Source organism: Artibeus jamaicensis, unplaced genomic scaffold (assembly GCF_021234435.1).
Source record: "Artibeus jamaicensis isolate MK-2021 breed Jamaican fruit bat unplaced genomic scaffold, CSHL_Jam_final contig_457, whole genome shotgun sequence".
NCBI classification, from domain to species: domain Eukaryota; kingdom Metazoa; phylum Chordata; class Mammalia; order Chiroptera; family Phyllostomidae; genus Artibeus; species Artibeus jamaicensis.
In genome coordinates this window covers 353816-375269 of record NW_026521840.1, presented here as the reverse complement: position 1 = coordinate 375269, position 21454 = coordinate 353816, and the positions used below count along the sequence as shown (strand labels likewise).

General features: G+C 42.9%; 1 protein-coding gene across 9 annotated transcripts in view; it reads left to right on the top strand.

Annotated features, from left to right (window-relative positions):
- Window positions 1-21454, top strand: part of ARHGEF9 (Cdc42 guanine nucleotide exchange factor 9) — a 131223-nt gene that overhangs the window by 49788 nt on the left and 59981 nt on the right. For 8 of the 9 annotated variants that reach the window (XM_037135174.2, XM_037135177.2, XM_037135175.2 and 5 more), the window contains exon 2: window positions 5640-5819. The exons of the other annotated variant lie outside the window; for it this stretch is intronic. In XM_037135174.2, the coding sequence (XP_036991069.1) occupies window positions 5640-5819 (180 nt within the window). The remainder of the gene's footprint in view (window positions 1-5639; window positions 5820-21454) is intronic. 9 annotated transcript variants of the gene reach the window in all.

The window sequence follows — 21454 nt, the reverse complement described above, 5'->3', positions numbered from 1 at the left end:
CCAGGCTAATTAAATAAGCATTCGGGGGGTGGTACTGTTCAGCTAGAGGGCAAGAGCAGGAAGAGGAAGATAGGAAGATACGTGGTGTGGCTCTGGAAAGCTGGGTAGAGGCTGTCATCACAAGTGGTATTTTTTTTGGAGTTGGCAAGGCCTGGAGTTGAGTATACTCTTTACGTGACTCCAAATCAGTTTTTTCAACCACTGAGGGAGAGGCTTTTCTTATCTACAAAAGTCTTGTAGATAGGCAAGGAGCCAAAGCTGTGGGGTGGCATGGGGATCCCTGGGGGGAAAGGGGCATCAGGAGAGGCAAGGGTAAAGCATAGACTGGGAAGGTCCCCTAGGGTACCAGAAGCATAGGCACATCACCTGGGAAGCTATTTGAAATTCAGTTGTCAAGCCCCACGGCAGACCCACTGAAGGGCCTAGCCATCTGTTTTCACAAGCCCTCAAGGAAGTTCAGAGCTACAGCTCTAGGTCATTCACAGGTCTCCCTGGAAAGAGAAGCCAGCTGGGAGCCCTCTGTCCTCTTGACGGGCAGTGTAGGGGATTGGCAAAAGGAAAGCTATACAGTCTGCCTGAAATTCAAATCTGCTCCACCACCTCCTACGTGGGTGACTGTGAACTACTTTGTTAATTGTCAGTGGGTTATTCTCAGTAGAAATGGGGGGTGTTGGTGCTTACACTGGAGAGTTGCAGAGATAGAGATCACAGAAGAAACCTGTTACCCAGTGCCCGGCTTGTTTTCAGCAAATATGTTTCTCTTTCCCCTTCACTTTCTTTCTCCCTCTTTTACTTTCTTTCCCCCTTCTTCTCCATCTTCTTTCCTTCCCACTGAAAGGGCCATGGGCCACTGCAGGTTAGCTACACTCATGCCTCGTCAATCAGAAACCAGCTGTAGAGGTCAAATCCCCAGGTTAAAAGTTAGGGCACTTGGGTCTGATAACAGATGTATGTATTTGTAGGATCAATGGGATAGAAGATTTGAAATGAGGGTTGTCTGGAGAAATCTCAACACAAAGGAATAAGATCTCATTCCTTCTTTATGAGTTATATTATGACTCTTCTCCCTCTCCATCTTCTTCTTCACATCCAAAAGGGTCTTTGGTGTAGGAGGGCAGATCACTGTGTGACTGAGCAAAAACCAACCTGTATTTGGTGCTGCACCTGAATTGCCCCGGGGATTGGGAATTACTTCGTTCGAAGTAACACCAGTGCTGTCCCAAGGCCAAGAGCCATTGGGTACTTTGCTGGAGTAACTCAGTAGTACCTTCTGGCTTTATGTTGGGCTTGTAGGATGAAAGAGTGGGAATAGATGGGAAATTAGGGCTTTGGGTGAGGGGAAGGGTATAAATCAATTTAAGAAATAAAGAGTTTAACCTGTGACATAGCTACTCCTAAATGGCCTCTTCTTGGCTTTCTACTATTACAGCTCCATAGCATTGGATAATTCGATCAGCTCCTGCTGCTTGAAACTCATGTCCTTGGCTTTTCTGAGATTGCACTCCTTGGTATTCTCATCATGTGCGACAGCTCTCTTTTGTTTGGTTTCTCGGGATTCTCTTCTTGTCCTCACCTCCTGTTGTCACTGTTTCCTTAGGTTTCCAGCCTTCTTTATAAGCACTTTCTTCCAGGGCAAAGTTGATTGACTTCCATAACTTCTTCTGGGCCGTTGACTCCCTAACTCTGTATAACACTATCTCCCCTAACCTCTCTTGATCTTGAAATCTACCTGCATGTCCTGCTGGCCCCCTACACTCAACACATGAAAAAGAATATTTGTCGTCCATTTCCCCCTCTCAAACCAGCATTCTCTCATAATTTAAACCTTGCACTATTTAATGCGTTAAAGGTCACATTTAGGATTGAACCTTGCACCACCAATCCCCACAGACACGAAATCACTTTTTACCTTGTCTTTTTCCTCAAATTACGTGTAAGACCCTTCAAGCAGATTCCAGCCCTCATTTTCAGCTGTCCTTCCATGCCCCAACTGCCCTTCCCTGGCCCTTTTCAAACTTCAATACATTGGCCATCAAATCTTGCATAGTTCTTGCCTCTGAGACTTTAATCTCATTCCTCTGCCTCAGATGCCCTTCCCATTCCCTTCTCTCTCTGTTACAATACTACTCATTCTTGAAAGCCTGTCTTCCATGCCCCTTCAACACTGTTTGAGAGCCCAGTAGCCACCTGTCCTTCCTTATACCAAAGTCTTGCCCTAGGCCAGCGTATGTAGCAGACACTGTAGTAGGCACTAGCCACCCAGCACTCAGTTCACCCCACCTGTACCTCTGCCTGTGAGGCAGGTACTGTGCTTTTTTGTATCCCAATTATGTGCTAACAGTTTCATTTTGGTTTGTTTCTCTGGCTTCTTCTCTGTTCCTCACCTCCCTTTGTCGCTGCTGGTTTCTAACGTAGCTGAGCCCAGAACTGAAGCGAGGTTTGCTTGCCCTTAACCACCTTTGCATACTGCTGGAAGGGCATTCACTGTTGGTACTCGAAGGGCCTTTGATCACCAGATAAGGACTCTGGCTGAATCACAGTGAGCACATCCCTACACCCAGTGGGAGCTCACCGATTGAGTGTTGGATGATAAATGGATGAGCAGAGAAAAGTACATATTTGTGAAAAACTTGTAGCAAGTTCAAGATCAATCCTGTTCCCAAAAGGGAGATTTGAAACCAGTTTCCAGCCCCAATTTAGTTTACTTTGTTTTTAGATTTTGTTTACTTATTTTCAAAGAGAGGGGAAGGGAGAGAGAAAAAGAGGGAGACAAACATGGAGGTGCGAGAGAAACAGTATTGGTTGCTTCTTGCATGCCTTCAACCAGGGAACTGGCCTACAACTCAGGCTTGTGCTGTGACTGGGGATTAAACCTGCCACCTTTTGCTTTGCAGGATGGCACCCAATCAACTGAGCCACACCAATCAAAGCTAGTTTACTTTTAAAAGTACTCAGAAGACAGATGATATTTTGTTGAGTTTTACACTTGAAACCTATATGATTTTGTGAACCAGTATCATCCCAAAAATTCAATGAAAAAAGTGTAGTCAAAGAACTCAGAGGATGGGAGTGGAGCATTACCTAATTCCTGCTTGTATTTGTGACTAGAGAGCAGTTGCCTCACTCTTACACCTGCTTAGTCCTGCTGACCTCTCTGGGTCCTCAGGTCATGAGAGCCCAGCTGTGCCCTGGACAAGGCCAAGCAAGTACCCAGTGGCCACAAACCAACTTGCAAGCCTGTCGTCAAGGCCCGCTTGGAATCAGTGATAGTCAGAAGTATACAGCACTTCAAAGATCATCAGCCTTCAGCCCTCATTTTATAAATCAGATATACTATAGCAGATGGGACTTGCCTACAGTCACCAGATGGCCAGCTTCCTGGACCTTTTTTTTTTTTTTTGCCCCAGCTGAATACCATAGATAGAGAAGGTAGAGAAGAACACCTGGGAGGAATCAAGCATGGAGTCCCTAAAAAGAAAGTTCTACTGTAGAAAGTGCAGGCAGTGCAATCAACCAGACCTGGGCCTAGGGGTCCTCGAACAGCATCACAGATAGCGCCCTGAGCTGAGGCTTGGTAATTGATGCCAATACATTCTTTTGAGCCTTGATAAAAGCCAAGGATATAGCTTTAAACCACAAGCCCTCATGGTATTCCGAGTTGGTGTTGTACATGCTTATTGGGTTCTAGAAACACCCCGTTGGGGCCCACCTTGGGCAGGAGAGGGGAGACTTCTCTGTGAAGATTTGTTTTATCAAGGCCAGTGACCAACAGTTCTCCATTGAGGTGAGAACAAGAAGAAATGGACTTTTAGTGTAATTGGAAAAAAAACAGTTCAACATAAATATCATTCTCCTTATAGGCAGGAGCTTCCTTCAAGGTGGCTGTTCACTCGTCTTTACTTGGGTTCTTTGTATACTTTATGAAAGCATGGGTGGAGTTCTGTGAATTCAGTATAGTTGATTCGTAGTCCAGTGTGATAGGTTATGAGTCTCCATAATGTATTGCTTGGGTGATTGGTTAAAGGACCAAGACCACCTTTGTGAACCTCTTTCCTCATCTGTAAGTATGGGTAACAGTGAGGCCCAGCTCATTCAGTTCGGATCAAGAGATGCAGGAGATGGGAAAGCACTTGGTAAACAGTAAAGCATGAGGTACTTGGAAGGTGGTGTTATAAATGGTCCTACCAGAAATCTCTTTTACATCCATGCCTAGGAGCTCCCCCTAGGCCTTACCTTCTCTGGAAGGCACAATGGCTAGAACCCCGAGCGGTAAAGGATGCGCCAGGCAGGGCCTGACTGATGTGTGATGTGTTATGAGTGAACTTTATGATGTTACAGTTATCCCCTGGCTGGTACGTTGGAAGGGAGACCTGTGTGAGAGGACGTAATGTTCCATATCCTGTCTCTGTTGTCTGTCACTTGTTTTGTCGTGGGTCTTGTGCAGCCATGTTGCCTCGGGGAATCAGCCCTTCCTCAAAGCACACTGATGGAGAAGCTGACTTCTGCAATTCAATACTGGGGAGAAAGTACTTGAATCCTTTGCCTGACAGGCCGTATGTTCTCTATTTTGGCATCTGTTTCTGCAAATGCCAGGAAGACTCATGGCCCATATTGGCAGGAACCAGTTGGGGAAAAGAGAGAACAAATAATACAGTGGTCAGGATGGTAGCCAGAAAGAGGCAGACTATTTCCCTATGCCATCATCATCACTGTGCTTAGAGAGTGTTGTGAACATGAACGTGTTTATGTGTGTGTGTGTGTGTGTGTGTGTGTGCACGTGGCAGAGAGATCGATGTCTGCCTACTGCTGTGTGGAGCCCAGTCCTGGTGGCCACAAAGTTCAATGACCAGGGTTAGGGCCTAAGCAGAACCACAGCCTTACCTGGTGACCCTGAGCTCACCCCTTAACTTCACTGTGGCTCAACTTTGCCATGTATCAAATGCAGAAGTCAACCCACACCTCCCTATGTATCGCATGGGGTGGCAGTACAAATCACTGAGTGAATCTGTGCCAAGGCTGAGTTTCTTGGGAGCCAGGCATCACAGAAAGTCATATTCTTTCCTACCCATGACCTCTCTGGATGGCATCATGTGTGGGTGAGAACAGGAGGCTGCAGGACTGGGGTCCATTGTGTGTGAGGAATGCCATGGTCTATAACCCCTGGGGGCGGGGTACAGTGGTGTTAAAAGTGTACCACCAACTCTGAATTGGTCAGTGGCAATGAAGAGGAGGAAAGGGCAGAGAATTTAGAGCAAATACGCTCAAGCCTCATTTCAGCTATTGGTTTCAGCTTCTCTACCCATTCCAGACCTTCAGCTGCCTTGACACACCGAGAGATGGACTGGTGCTTTTTGTCTTCGATGGGGGAGGTGGTGATGAATAGGCCTAAAGCATGAGTCCTATGTAGTTCATATTCACATTCTGGGTCATCACACTCGCTGGCTAATGTAGAATTGACTGTATCGTTTGCCTTGTGGTCCAGTGGCTATTGCGCTTTCTGTGGCATCTCTCTCACCCCCATCCTTCCCCACTAGTATGTTGACTTTTTCCATAAAGTAGTGGAGGTCTGTGGGTGGGGGAAGGGGCAAGTAAGCTAGCCCACTGTGTGGACTGAAAACATTCTCATTTTGTCTCCTAAGCTGATCACTGGAGATTCCATCGTTAGTGCTGAGGCAGTATGGGATCACGTCACCATGGCCAACCGGGAGTTGGCATTTAAGGCTGGCGACGTCATCAAAGTCTTGGATGCTTCCAACAAGGATTGGTGGTGGGGCCAGATCGACGATGAGGAGGGATGGTTTCCTGCCAGCTTTGTGAGGGTGAGTGTCAGCCTTCACTCTCCTCCCCTGTCTCCTTGGCTGCCTGCCCCTTCACTCTCCTCCCCTGTCTCCTTGGCTGCCTGCCCCTTGGCTTTCCCTTCACCAGCCCCTGTCCTCCTTCTCATTTGTCTCCTGGTGGCTCCTCTCCCATTTTACTCCATATTTTGGGTCTCCTACCCAAGTCCTGGACTTCCTTTAATTTTTTCCCCTCCTAATTTTGAGACTTTTCCTTTCTGTCTTATTTATCGTAACAATCCATCCCTACCTCATGCCTCCGGCTTCCTACCTGCTGTGACTTTATACAAATCATTTCCCTTTTGTCCTTGGTGGTTTTCGAAGACCCTTTTAACTCTACATTGCTGTGGATGTTACCTTTCTTATCTCTTTTATTTTCTGCTTTCTTTGTTGTCCTTGCCTCCTCATTTTTATTCTTTCTTTTTCTAGGTCTCTCCCGTCCTCACTCCTCTGATCTTCCTTTCTCTCCTTTAGGGAAGGGCGAACACCCCTGTGTGTTGTCTCAGGATTGTCTCCAGCCATTAATGTAAGACTGTGGGCTCCGTACCCTCTCATGGGCTACAGTTTACTCATTGGAAATTATACTTTTTGCAAGAGACTCAAGTGGCTGGGATCTAAGATGTACTGTGGGTAGGAAGCAACCGGCCTAATAGGGCTTACGAAGCCTTGGCCCATTTTGCCTTGTACTGTGAAGAACCTGGCCTTTCACAGAAGGGGCTATTGGGAGGGGCCTTCTTAGCAGTTTCTGCTTTCTCTGGGTCACCAATTAGTAAAATTCTATGAAGGAAGAGCATTTTACTAATGTTGGCCTGATGTCCCAGCTTTTGGCCATCCTTAGAATTAAGAACTAGAATCAGCTCTTTGGCAATTGTGAACTCTGATTTTCCCTATCCGCAGAATGATTTTGGCAATTCTTTCATTCCAGGAGATGTCACAGTTCATGAGATAATGCACATTAAAAAAAAAAAACCACCTTGTGGCAGTCCAAGTACACCACAGCCCATTAGCTTTTGTTAGTGTCTGCTCTAATATAAGGCTGAAGTCTTCACCCAAATCAGAGATCACCTTGGCTTTGGCCTTTGGCCCTTGGAAGATGAAGGGCCTCGATGAGAATGATGGCAGTATGACATGAAGGAGGGAGCAGGGCATTTGGAATTAGACAGCTGCAATGCAGTCTCCGTATTATTCCCTCCTGCCTCTATGGCTTTCAGTGAGATTTTTCACTTGCCTGAGCCTTAATTTCCTCATTGGAGCCATTGAAATAGCAGACTTTTTCCAGTGAGGGGCATCCAACCTTTGGGCGCCTCTGGGCCACCCTAGAAGAAGAAGAGTTGTCTTGGGCCACACATTAAATACACAAACACTAACAAAGACTGATGAGCAAAAAAAAAAAAAGGTTTTCAGTACACTTACAATTTTGTGTTGGGCCGCATTCACAGCCATCCTGGGCCGGATGTGGCCATGGGCCGCAGGTTGGACACCCCTGCAATAAATGAAGTCACATATGTGAGTCAAGTGTCTAGTATAGTGCTTGGTACATAGTGAGACTTTGCCAAATGCTAATTTGCTTTATTATCATCATTACCCTCATTGTTATCACCACCAACACCACCTTATTAGATCCAAAAAGGCCTATAATCAAGGCTGGCCATATTGGCTGAAAGAGGGTTCCTTCCTCAAAGGGTGCAAACCCAGGAAGCGCTGTTAACTGATTGCAACGATTTAGGTGAGGAAGCAAAGAGAGGTGGACAAAATGACCTCTTAACCCCTCTGTCCTGATACTCTCCTAATGAACTATCCAGTCCTTTTTTCCTCTCTGTATGTGGCATCTTTCATCAGAGTCTCCAAATGCCATCTGCTTCCCAGCTCAGCTTTGCTCGTTGATGAATTAGTCCCAGAGGTAGTCAGAAAGAGCACATCAATAACCGTGGAGCTTTGGAACTAGTATGAGTTCTTCTACACGGACAGCTTGAGTGTCTTGGACTGACAGTCCCCTCTCTTTAAAAGAAGGATTAAACTGCACCCAGTGACAGTGTCACCCAAATCCAAATGTATTTCACTTTCAGTGAAATGTCATTTTTATAATAAGCAGTAAATCAAGGGATGGGACAAAATGATTGAGCAAGGTAGAGTGGTTTGGGGAGGCAAATGACAGAGCAGGCTTTAGAATGAAAATGAGCTGGCATTGATGTTCTTACGGCCAAGGCCAGGGGGCGTGTTCCTCCAAGCACACAGCCTGTTCCTCTGAGTACACAGCTGCAGCAGCCACTTGGGTGGGCTGATGCTGACGCTTAAGAAGACCACTGGCTGGCCCAGGCATGCATGATATAGAGTCTAGCCTATTGGTTGTCAGCTGCACGATGAAATTAATCACTTAATCAGCTTAAAAACCAAAGAATCTTTGCTATTGAGAACCATTGCTCTAACAAGCACAGCCCAATTGGAATATATTGTGGGTTTTTAAAAGATTTTATTTATCTTTTAAAAAAGATTTTATTTATTTTCAGAGAGAGGGGAAGGGAGGGATAAAGAGAGGGAGAGAAACACCAATGTGTGGTTGCTTCTTGCACACCCCCAGCTGGGGACCTGGCTCACAACCCAGGCACGTGCCCTGACTGGGAATCAAACCTGCAGCCCTTTGATTTGCTGGCCAGCACTCATTCCATTGAACTACACCAGCCAGGGCTGTTTGTTTACTTTTAGAGAGAGGGGAAGAGAGAGAGAGAGGGAGAGAAACATCAGTATGTGGTTGCTTCTCATGTTCCCCCCAACCAGAGACCTGGCCCCCCAACCCAGGCATTTGCCCAGACTGGGAATTGAACAGGCAACTGTTCGGTTTGCAGGCCAGCACTCAATACACTGACCCACACCAGCCAGGCTCAAAAAGAATATATTGTAAGACACAAATGTAAGGCATGTATATAATTAAAAATTTTCTACCAGCCACACTATGAAAAGTAAAGGAAGGTAGAAGTGAAATTAATTTTAGTATATTTGACTTAATCCAATATGTTCAAAATACTTTCATAGGATATATAACATCATATGTTATGAGTATAAACTTATCAATTTTATATAATTTATAGACTTATATTACTAAGTCTTTGAAATCTGGTATGCATTCCATGCTTAAAGCACATTTCAGTTCACACTAGTCACATTTTAGGTGTTTAGTAGTCACATGTCCTAGTTGCTACTGTATCAGATAACATAAATCTGGACTAAGGACCGTAATACTAAATCAGGATCATTAATGGCAGAGCCTACATCATAACTTAGAACTCGGATATTCTGTCTACTATACCAATGTTTATTCTATGACAAAGTAGTCATGCCATGTTGCCTCAGATTGCATTCAGAAAAAGAATTTGATTATTATAAAAGTGTTTGTTTGTTTTAATAATAGACTAATGATCTTCAGATTTCTAAAGGGAAGTACCATGGAACCCAGGGGCCAGCTATTAAGATATCGCCAGTAAAAGGAAATGGGGGTAAGCTGCGGTTGCATGAATTATGGGAATATTGGCTCCAAGGGTAGACCTGCCAATTCTCATGAATGGGCATTCATGTGTAGATTTATGCTTCTAGTAAGATTGGATGATACCCAAGGGATTAAATGATGGCGGCTATGGAAGCTCTTTTCTAGTAAATATTTTAAAATAAAATTACTGTCTTCATTCCTCCACATCGGTGGTTTTCAACCTTCTTCATCTCATGGCACACATAAACTAATTACTAAAATTCTGTGGCACACCCCAAAAATATATTTTTTGCAGATCTGACAAAAAATAGGTATAATATGTATTCATTCCCACCAGATGGCTAATGTTGTGTTGGCTGTTGTTATTTTTTATTTGATGATCTAAGGGAAAAGAGGTCAGTTTTTGACTAAAGAGTTTGTTACTGCATGTTTTAACAATTCTTGCCGCTCTACATTGATTTCAGTTGAGGGTTGAATGATATTGTGGAAACAGCGCTAACTGTGTTAGGAAATGAAAGTCCTGAGTTCTAGTCTAGGCTCTTCCAGGCACTAAAGTGTATGATCATGGTGTTTTCTTTTTATCCCTTATTTCTAAAGCATTCTCCAGAATCTATTCAAGCTCTGACATAGCTAGGTAGGAAATAGACAGAAGTCACAGTGAACTATTGAGTCTTCATTAGTGCTGATATAGTTGGTAGGCACGTGGGCAATTTCATGAGTTGCTATCCATGTTACAGGACATTTGCTTGCTTTATGCAGAATATTTGTGACCCTAAACAGATTCAGTAGCTCCTGGAGAACAGCATTGCTAGGTTCTTTGGCATAGGATATCAAAGTATGGTAGGAAAGAAAAGATTTTTTCCCCTAAGTCCTTACCAACTGGACACCTGTAGAGCACTGGACAAAATTAGACACTGCTGTACCAAAGTATCTCATGCCCTACCTGGGAGTCTCATTGCTGTGTGAATATCTCAGCCTTAGGGTGTTAATCAACAGTGCTTAGTGAGCTAATGGCCTAGCTAGCCCTACCTGATGTTAATCAGATTAAACTCCACGTAGAGTCTGAGAAAACTCAGATTCTTATCTCAGTGCTATTAGATGTGCGCCTTCCTGTGCATGTTTGAAGGTCAGTTTTCCTCCTTGTAAAATGGGGATAAATGAGTGTGGGGAAAATTCTCCGTAACCTGGGATATGGTGAATACCTCTAAATAGGAAGTGTGGTCCCTTTTTGGCTATTGTACAAGAAATTGCTGGGTACATGTGTCTTCCACCCAGTCAAATATTCACCTTCCCTGTGGTTCAGAGTTTCATTCTGTATGTGTACACATGTGTTTGCGTGTGTTCCCCCTTCTGTACTGGAGACATAGCTTCACAAGGGCAATGCAGAAATTGGTGTACCCACCCAGCAGTTGGTCATATGAGGTGAATTATAGCTTACTGAACATCGGTCCCTTTATCTAGCTGTCAACATCTTCAGCTGCTTTCCTGGGCTGGTTTCCCACCCTGGAAGCTGAGGGCAGACTGCTGGGGTATGATTGTGTGTCTAAGTAGCAAATCTCACTCCTATGGTGGGGCCTCCCTTCGAATGCTTGGCCCTAACTCCAAATTATTCAGGCACTTTTCCTTTGTCACTATGTCAGAAGGGGCCTTTGTTCTGACTTTGGGCTGTGGCCTGCAGAGTGCTTGCTGCCCACTTTGAGAGCAAGCTGTGTACAGAACACATGAGATCTCATTATGGTTGGTGGTAGGCAAGGTCCACATGACAAGGCATGGGTTTGGTTAGAAAGTAAAGAGCCTGCTCAGGTTTCATCAGCACATACATTCTTTGTTTCATCAAATTCTAGATTTCTCTGGTTTCAGGCCTGCCTGGACGCAGGGGGGATGAAAGGATGAGCTAATCAGGTCATTACCATCATTCCTTGCAATTGTACAGATCAAGTGTCACAGAAAATAAATCTCTCCTGTTCATAGGGAAGCCCACTGTTCCAAAGTGTTACTTGGTGTTTAATTATATAGTATCTCTTCTTGGCTGCACTTGTGGAATGCCTTTCACCTGTATGAAACCCTAGATTCACAGTAGATTTAGACTGGGAAAGACCCGTTTTGGCCAGGAATGACCTAATTAGATGTTCACAGGGGCCAGGCGGGTAACTAATGAGAGTAAAGCAGTCTGACACTGGGGTAAGTGGGGGCCTATGTCTAACTGGGAAATCTGTGCCCCATCGAAAGGAAGCAAAAGATTTGGGTGGTGCTCATCCCTGCAGTTGGGTATAGGAAGGAGGGAAGTCCAGTGGATTGAGATCTTCCAGTATTTGCAAGAAAAGCCAGGAATGGAAATTAATGTGAAAATGACATGTTTTTAAAATGTGCGCAAATACTTCACATTTTTTTAAAAGAAAACACTGTGAGGGACAAATGTAACACATCTTTAGGAGCTAAACTGTCTCGCCAGGTCCCAACTCGTGACCACCAATCAGCCTGACTTCCTCATTGTATAAATCCTGAGGAAATACAGGTCCAAACAATGAAAATGACTTCCTTACTGGTGTAGATAATAGTGACAAAGCCAGGACTTGCACCCAGGCTCATTACTTAAGACAGTTGATTTAAAGTCTTTGTTTAGTAAGTAAAATGTCTGCACTTCCTCTGTTAATGGTTTCTGTCTGTTTATTTCTTTATTTTATGAATGGGCTATAGTTTCCTGTATTTTAATGTGCCTTGTAGGTTTTTTTCCCCCCCGAACTGGGCATTTTGAATATTATTACTGTGGTGACACTGGAAATCAGATTTCTCTCCCTTCCCAGGGTTTGCTGCTGTTGGCTGTTGAGGGTTGAAGTTGTCCATTTGCTTAGTGACTGTTCTATTTTTTGCAAGACTGTATTCTTTGTCATCTAAGACCACTGAAGTTTTGCATGCAACCCAGGCATGTGCCCTTACTGGGAATCGAACCAGTGACCCTTCGGTTCACGGTCTGACAGGGCTCAGTCCACTGAACCACACCAACCAGGGCAGATCACTGAAGTCTCATTGCCCAGCCAGGGACTTAAGAAAGATTTCTTTAAATACCCGTAACCAAGAAAAAGAAGAAAAACTACTTTTTCGGTCTCCATGGCTTGGCTCTGAGCCAGGGCACTCCCTCAGCCCTACTCCTGGCTGCCCACAACTATGCCTTAGTCTTCTTCTCCTACTCTTCTGCTCATATGTAACCCACAGATCCTCCAAAACTGCAAAGCTACACTCCTCTCAGGCTTTATCTGAGTATGCCTCTGGTCCAGGGCACGCATGTTGCACTTCAGCTTCTGTACACACTGTAGCCTTTTGGAATCATTATTCTTTCAAGAAATTTCTTCCTTAGTCTCTCCTTTCCTGTGATATTGAGTCTGTTTGCTGCTTGCCCCTTCTATACCCTTACCCTTGTTGGGCATGGCATATATATGTCCTTAAATCTTTCAATCGAGGCTGTCACGACCTCAAAAGCTGCTTCAGCCTGAATGGAGTAGGGGTACAAAGCAAAGGTCAGTCTCTGTGCTTATACTTTAGGGCCAAAAGGCTCGAAACACATGGCCACTGTATTTTAAGAACAAGGTCATTAACCCCCTGGTGCCAGCAAGCTGCATGAGGAATGTGGGCCACTCTTTTGTCAGCTGCTGGGGAATACAGAGTGGTTGGCAAATGAATGAAAATGCCTCAGCATTCTCTTAGCAAATGTTAGCCTCCCTGTTCTGCATCAAGCAGCCCCCTGGTTGCTGTACAGTTTGGATTACATTCCAGAATTCTGGAGAAGTTGGTGCTGTCAATCATGTTAGCTAAGGGCTATTTCAGTGTAGGGAGGGCTGCTTTGTGCATCCTAATCTAAGACTCACAGTGATGTTACCCCCTGCATCTTAATCCTGGGCTTTCCGGGCTATTGAGCAATCAGGAAAGGGTACGCGTGGGCTGCTAACAGGACTGTTAACACTTGAGGACCTACCTCCCATTCCAAGCTAATGGCAACAATATTTTGCTTTCTTGGGATGAATTCAGATATGCCAGCCCTTGTTTTTCCACTAAAGCTTCAAGTAGACATGGGCTTCTACCATTAACCATTTATGTAGAAGGTCTTGTTTGTGGCCCTAGAGGTGACTCATTACAGTAGCTGTCAGTTGAGGCTGGCATTAGCAGGGAGGGCTTGTCTCCATGGATTATGGAGATTTTTCTCCTCCACAGCACCATTTCAAATGGCATTAGCCCTCATTTGCATTCACATGACACATCTTAGTGGCTTCTCACTATGCACTTGCTTTGGATGACATTATCCAGTACATGTTTTGGCTGATTGGAGGGGATTTTTTTCTTTTAATATGGAACAGTGTCCAGCTCAGAGAGAACCTTAAATCTGGCTGTTGCCTTACCCAGGATGCCATCCATATTCACGTAGGTGACTCTGTAGGTCTCTCTTAGAATCCCCAAATGGAAAGCAACGTTGAGGGTCATGTGGTTTATCCGCCACCCTCCAGGCAGGGCTGTAACTAAATCTCCCTGGACTTCCAAGAACCTGCTTGGCATCTGTCAGCAAAACCTGAACTAGTTTCTTACTAAAGCTTCTGGCCCTTGTATTGTATGTAGTCTAAGCCATTTTCTTAAAACACATTGCCTTTTGCAGTAGGAACATGATATTTCAGAGGTGGCACCAGCAGAAGACACTGCATTGTTCTCTTGGTAGTAGAGTTTCCCTTCCAAGGCCCTACTGTTAATTCACAGCATGAGTCAGTGACTTGGTTGGTTTCCTGAGTTGAAGACTATGATCTGGGGCCTCTAGCCTGTATTTCTCAGTGTAGCCACTCCCTGGGTTTCATTAGGGATCAGCTTGGGCTTCCCTAGTACCATGGCTACACTGCCTTGGAGGCTTGATGACTTGAGGAGGGAAAGACCATAATTGATAGAGTGTTTGGAGATGATGTCTGTTTCTGAGATTCCTTGGGAAATACAAAATTTTGGGAAATCATGACAATTGTGTGTATATATATTTTTCTCTTTTGCCATCAGTATTAATATTATCATATCAGTAAACCTCTTATATTTTTTCCTCATGGTTTTTTATTAGTAGTGCTATTAATATCTCATTGCCAGTATTTACTAAGCTCTGAACAAACACAGCTCTTCAGCCCTTAGCAACAGCTATCTCCTTCAGCTAGGTAGAACAGGCTGAGAGGATCTGGCATCTTGAAAGTCCTCCTTATAGGTTCCTTGTTCTACTTGTTAGATGGTCACCAGAGAAACCATACTCAGAAGCCTCTGGGTCTCCTTTGTGGTGTTCAGAAGCGAGTCGCCTCTGAAGAACCTTGATTTGGGGTGCATTGGCATTGAATGAGAGAATTGACATTTCCTGCTTTACCTCTGGTTACAGAATGGACTTGATCTTTCACGTAAACACAGGGTAATCATTTCTGGAGGATGTGAAGGCTGGTTGCTTAACTCTGGGATGTGAGCCACAAGGCAAAGGATTTGAGGGCTGAGGCCTCATGTGCACTATTCCTATTAGTGACCCAGCCAGCCAGGGAGCCTAATAGCTCCCGTTCTAAATACAAGTAGGTACCTTTGTCTTTCAGAAACATTTTGTCTTCTACCAGAGGATAAGCATAAAGAAAAAGTAGGCCAGGGCCTTAAGCAGGAAGCCAGAGCCCGCCAGGGGAGGATGGTACTCCCTGAGCACGGTGGGCTATGCTGATCAGTTGAGCGTGTCAGTCCATAGTGGACCTAACTGTCCTCCTCTTTCCTTGGCTAGGATTGGAACTCAGATTCAGTGAGACCTTAGTCACAAGCTGACTTTTTCTGGGTCTTTTGTCTTAGAGGAGCCAAGGAGTAGGTGGATGATGCTAAGAGGGCAGGGGAGCATGGGAATGGGGATCTGGGCAGGGATAATGCGACCCTTTTGAGGTCTAGTGACCCTTCTCTATTGGAAATGCGCCATGTAGGCATATCAAAGATGAGTGTATGTGTGTTGAGCAGATGGCATTCTCTGTGGAGGGATAGGGAATGATGGGACTCCTGGGGATGGGCGAATGAAACATCTGTCATATTATTACACAGGAAGAGCACAGTGGATGGAGCAGAATCATTGATCTGGGAAGTAACAGACTTGACTGAAGGGCCAGGTCAGCTGCCAGATATCTGATGGCTGTCAAGGAGGGACCCTTCCTATTCTGGGCCCCGCTGTTTTGACTGTCCACTGTATTTTTTTTTTTTATCGCTAGACCCTCCGTAGTTCGAGAAAGCACAGTTAAAGAAGTACTTCCCCAGGCTGGAATCCCATTCTTTTATTATTTTGATTAGCTAAACAGATATCATAATACAGAAACCTGTTTTGTTACAATAACTCTTTTCATTGCTTAGGGAGTTTGTTTAAACCTTGACATGTTCTATCTCACGAGAGCCTCTCATCACTATCCCTTCTCATCCCCACCACAGATACAGGGGTGATGGTTCTGAGGCCCCCAAATGGGACAACCTGTTTAGGGTTCTGTAGCAAGTTAGAATTGCAGAGCAGAACCAAATCTCTAATTTAGCCCTGTGGTTGTTAGCTTAGTGTTGTTTCCATGACACCACAGTGCCTACTAGGAGTTTTTGCTTTTTTTGAAGATGCTCAGAAATAGGAGTTTTTAAAAAAAAAAAAAACACATAAATACCTTCCCTGTAATCTCACTTGTACTAAGAATATATCTTGTGAACCTTTTATTTGCCCCCATGGATCATACAAGAGAAGCCTCCAGCATTGGTATATTATCAGCATGTTGTTTGTATTAATGCTCTAGGGCTCTTTCTCTGTGTCTTCTCATGAGCTTTTGCTTAAGGAAGGACATCCTGGCCTGACATTGTGTTCGCCTACACTTGGTTTAATTGGATACAGCCAAAAGACCTGGATTTTTTTTTTTTTATCCTTCTTAAAATGTTCTGTGGGCAACAGTTGTTAATTCACACAGCTAGGGAATTTTAGGGCTTGGGGAGGTTTTAGAAGTCATCTACTTTACCCTCCTTGTTGATGTTTGAACCCCTCCAGAATATTCCAGTCCCCCCAGGTGGTCATCAAGTATCTGTTTGTACAACTCCATTCTCAGGGGCCTCCCTACCTTTTCAGAGGTCGTGGCTGAGGTTGTAGCTCAGGACAGTTCTGAGAGAGTTTGTTGTCCTAATGTTGAATTGAAATCTGTATTTCTGGAGCTTCTACTCATGGGAGTGTGGTGTACATGGCTAAGAGTATTAGCTGCAGAAAGTCTTTCTGGATTAGCACGACAGCCTTCCCATTTACTAGAAATAGAGCCATGGGCATGCCACTTGTACTTCCAGTGACCTCATATGTCATTCAATGAGATAATAGTACCTACCTCTTTAAGTTGTTGTGAGAACTAAGCAGAAATATGCAAGAAAAGTACTGATAATTGGTTCTGACTAATATTACTGATGATGCAAAGCAACAAACTTTCAATGTTAAGACTATAAGTAGTATCCTTATTCCCCCTGTCACGCAGGAATACAATGACCTTCTATTCTGTGTACAGTCCTTCAGAAGCTGAAGTCTGACACGAGATCTGCTAAGCCCCTCTTGTTCTCTAGGCCTCTGTGCCTTTATTCTATCCTCTGCATTAGCCTCTTGCTGCTTCTACATGTATATAGCTAGACAGAGGCCGTTTGGGCACTGAAGGCCTCTGTTCCACCCTACTCAGCTACTTTCATGATGACGTGAGCTACATGGAGTCCTGGGGATGCCAAGTGTTCATTAAGCCTCTCCTTTCATACTGACAGGCTCTTAAAACTAATAATGGTGTTGCAACTAGTGAGCCTGATAAATATGTAATTGGACAGTGTACTTTCTTGTCTGCCCTAGCTTATACCAACAGGTATAATAATGTTGCTGGGGCTGCACACCAGCAGTTAGCCCTCATTTACGAGCAAGTAAATGGTGGAATGCTGTGCTTTATACATTGGAGCACAAAAAGGAATGGAAAAATGTTCTTTGTGAAATAGATTGAGGGAAAAAGACATAATAATAGACCTGTAAATCCTACCCAATGGTCCAGATTTTTAGTTATTCTTATAATCCTATTAAGGTAGTAAGGTTATTGACATTGCTACTCAGTGGGGCTTGGATGTGGGGGGCCATGTAGCAAATGGACTTATCCCCACGTTCAGGTACATATTAGGTAATCACAGCTTATTCTTAAGGGCACATTTGAGGGCAGCAGTAGCTCTGAAATTGCCATATAGTCAGATAAACTTGAATGGAGGCCACATCCTGTAAGTTCACCTTCCCCTGTACATTAGGACAGGCTGAGAACACGGAATGATTGAAGACCCTCCCAACTTTGCATGTTAGAGGAATGTCCAACCGTGTTAAGTAGAGTGCAGTGTCACTAGGCAGCAGACAGAGGGTGGCATTGTTGCTATAACATGTGGTTGATATTAGTGGGTCCAGCATCCAGTCGTCCCAATAAGCAGGTGACTAGGACTTCAGAGGCTGGCAGTGTGCAATGAACCAATAGTGGTTTCCTCTTCTGTAGAATAAAGGGCTTAATAATAAATTCATTCATCACAGAGATGATCATCATGTGGCTCCTGAAGAGGTACAGAAGTACTTTAGACTGGGAGCCCATCCTACAAAAACTGACAGTAGATATAAGAACTTCTACCAAACGCCCTGGCTGGTGTAGCTCGGTGGATTGAGCACAGGTCTGCGAACCAGAGGATCATGGTTCAATTCCCAGTCAGGGCACATGCCTGGGTTGCAAGCCAGTTCTCAGCAGGGGATGCACTAGAGGCAACCATACATTGATGTTTCTCTCCCTCTCTCCTTCCCCTCTAAAGATAAATAAATAAATAAATATTTAAAAAGACAAAAAAAAAAAAGAACTTCTACCAAAGGGGAATTACTTGCCAAAGCTCTGTGATCTTAGTCAAATTATTTCTCCTGACCAGGCATGCTTATCTCTCCTAGAAGATGGAGGGGTTGAATCAGTTAAACTCTAAGAACCTTTCTAGCTCATACTCGTGTTTTTTCCATTGAGGTAAAATACACATAACATGAATTTTATCATTTCAGCCATTTGAAAATGTGCCACTCAATGCATTTATGGTGTGTATAACCACCATCTCTATCTAGTTACAGAACTTTTTCATCACCCCCAAAAGGAACCTATACCCATTAAGTAGCCATTCCTCATTGCTTCCTCACCCTCGTCTCTGCACTTCATGACATTCTGTACACAGGTTAGCAGGTGGAACATAGAGCATAATTAGGAAAAGGATGTGGTCAGTAGCAGGTGAGGTCAGCAAGAGGTGTATATGTAACTTGAGTAGTCACAGTAGAACACCTCAGCCTGGATAGGGACTCCAAGGGACTAGAAATATAAGACAGATATTACAAGAGAACCTTAAACAGGGACTAGGCCAAATTTGGGTCACAGGTAGAGTTCTGCAGGAACAGCTATTGAGTGATAGATACCCTGCTGGTACATGAGTAAATGGCATAGTCTACACAAGTCACAGATCTGACTCCAAAGGCAGTATTTTGCCAGGTTATCCCCCTGAAGTGGTTGTTCTGAATGTTCATCAAATATTGTGAGCTTTCTGGGACATGTGGTCAGCTTAATTTCAGCATTCTCCCTTAGTGTGACTTTCATCATGAAATCAGAGAGGCCAGGGTATTGTACTTCCACATCTTGATAGGTTAACTAGAAACATTCTCTTTCTTTTAGTCCAAATAGAAAGCATATCAAGGGAAATGTAGAAAAAATGGATTTCTGAAGGTCAGGCAGCCTCTGCTTATATCTATACATCTCCACATTATTTGTTTGTTACCCCACAAAGAGCACAGGGCCTTGCACACAATAGTTATGGAATAATCCTGAGTGATTTGATTTAACTTTATTCAATTATTGCTTTTGTGACTTACTCGAGTAATATAAACTTAAGATCTCTCGATGTCTAAATAGGAGATAGGCCCATGAAAACAAATAAAAGGAAAAGACTTAGGAGGGGTAGACTGGGGAACAAAGTTGTTCTTGGAGGCATCTGGTATTTTTTGTGGGGAGTAACAATTCTATTAATTATGTATTTTTTGAGGTTTTATTTATTTTTTATAGAGAGGAGAAGGGAGGGAGAAAGACAGAGAGAAACATCAATGTGTAACAGAAAGAACAATTTGGCTGCCCCTCACACACCCCCAAGTGGGGACCTGGCCTGCAACCTAGGCATGTGCCTTGACTGGGAATCAAACTTGTGACCTTTTTTGGTTCTCAGTCCGGTGCTCAACCCACTGAACCACACCAGCCAGGGGTAAATATAGATTTTAAAAATGTTTTTCAATTACATTATTATTCTTATATTAGCTTCACGTGTACAACAAAATAGTTAGAAAATCACGTACTAGAAAAGATACTTGATATGATTTTAGTCTTCTTAAATTGGTAAAGACTTGTTCTGTGGCCTCAGATTTGGTGTACCCTGAGTAATGTTCCATGAATATTTGAGAAGAATGTGTATTCTGATACTATTGGATGAAATGTTCCGTTGATGTCTGTTAGGTACATGTGGGTGGTGTAAAGCATATTTCAGGTCTAGTACTTTCTTAATGATTTTCTGTCTAGGAGATCTATAAGTCATTGAAAGTGGGATGTTGAAGTCCACTACTATTGTTTTATTGATTTTTCTCCTTACACAAAACATCTTATAGTTCTAACAGTCTCCTTTAAGCTAGTAACAACTTGTGGGCAAAGTTTGTCCACATACAAAAGCTCAACACTTTATCCTCATATGTGTTTTGTGTTTTCGATGTTGTACTTTGCATCTTTTTATATTGTGTATCATTAACGAAATATTGTAGCTATAGTTGTTTTGATTATTTTGTTGTTTAGCCTTTGTACTAGATTTCATTGACTGTATGTTTACCTTTATCAGCGAGTTTTATACTTTTATGTAATTGCATGTTGTTAACAAGCATCCTTTCTTTCCTGCTTGAATAACCCCTTTTAGCATTTCTCATAATACAGATCTAGTGGTGATGAATTCATTCATGTTTTCTATTTCGTGGAATGTCTTTATCCCTCCTTCAGTTGTATTTGATAACATTACCAGCTAAACTATTCTTTTTTGTCAGTATTTTCTTCAGTAATTTGAATATATCATTCCACTTTCCTGGTCTGCAAGTTTTCTGCCAAGAAATTCAGTGATAGGCTTATTGGAGTATTCTCGCATGTGACAAGTGTCTTTCTTTGCTGCTTTCAAGATTCTTTCTTTAATTTTTGACTTTTTAATTATAATGTGTCTCAGTGAAATCTTTGGGTTGAACTTGATTTGGGACCTTTGACCTATATGTGTCTGAATGTCCATGTCTTTCCCAATATTTGGGAAGTTTTCAGCCATTATTTCTTTATATAAGCTTTCCGCCAGAAGTGTTTGATTTCTTTTGTCTTCCTCATCTTGAATACTTTTATTGTCAAATTTTTAACATATGTCATGTGGTGGCTATAAATATCTCATTATGGTATTTATATATTTTTATGTTTGTAAACAATAGTGGGCATATTTTTATATGTTTGTAAGCCATTTATAAGTCCTTATCAGTGAAACGTGTGTCAGAGTTTTCCTATTTTTTTCTAATGAGTTGTTGATTTTTCTTGCATTGTTTACAGAGACCTTCTTTACACATTTTGGAGACTTATCATTTGTGCAAACATCTCCTAATATATAGCTTGTCTTTTCACTTTATTTATGATATATTTTTTGGAGAAAACTTCTTACTTAAAGTGGTCAAATTTATTGATTTCTTTCTTGTTTGTGATTTTCTTCTTTCTTGTTTAAGAAGTCTTCTGTACTCTGAGGCCATAAAGTCATTATTTTGAATTGTTCTTTTGAAATTTATTACAACTTTGCTTTTAATAAGCATTTAATCCCCTGGGAACTTATTATATATTTTGTGAAGAAGTGATCAGATTTTATTTTCTTCCATTTATTGAACACACCTTTATTTTCTCAGTAATTTGCAATGCTAGATCTTTTGTGAATCATGTTGTTATATATGTTTGAATGTCTGGTACTTTCTAGTTTGTTCCATTGACTTATCTTGATTACTATAATTTTATTATATCTTTTTTAAGTCACCCCACTT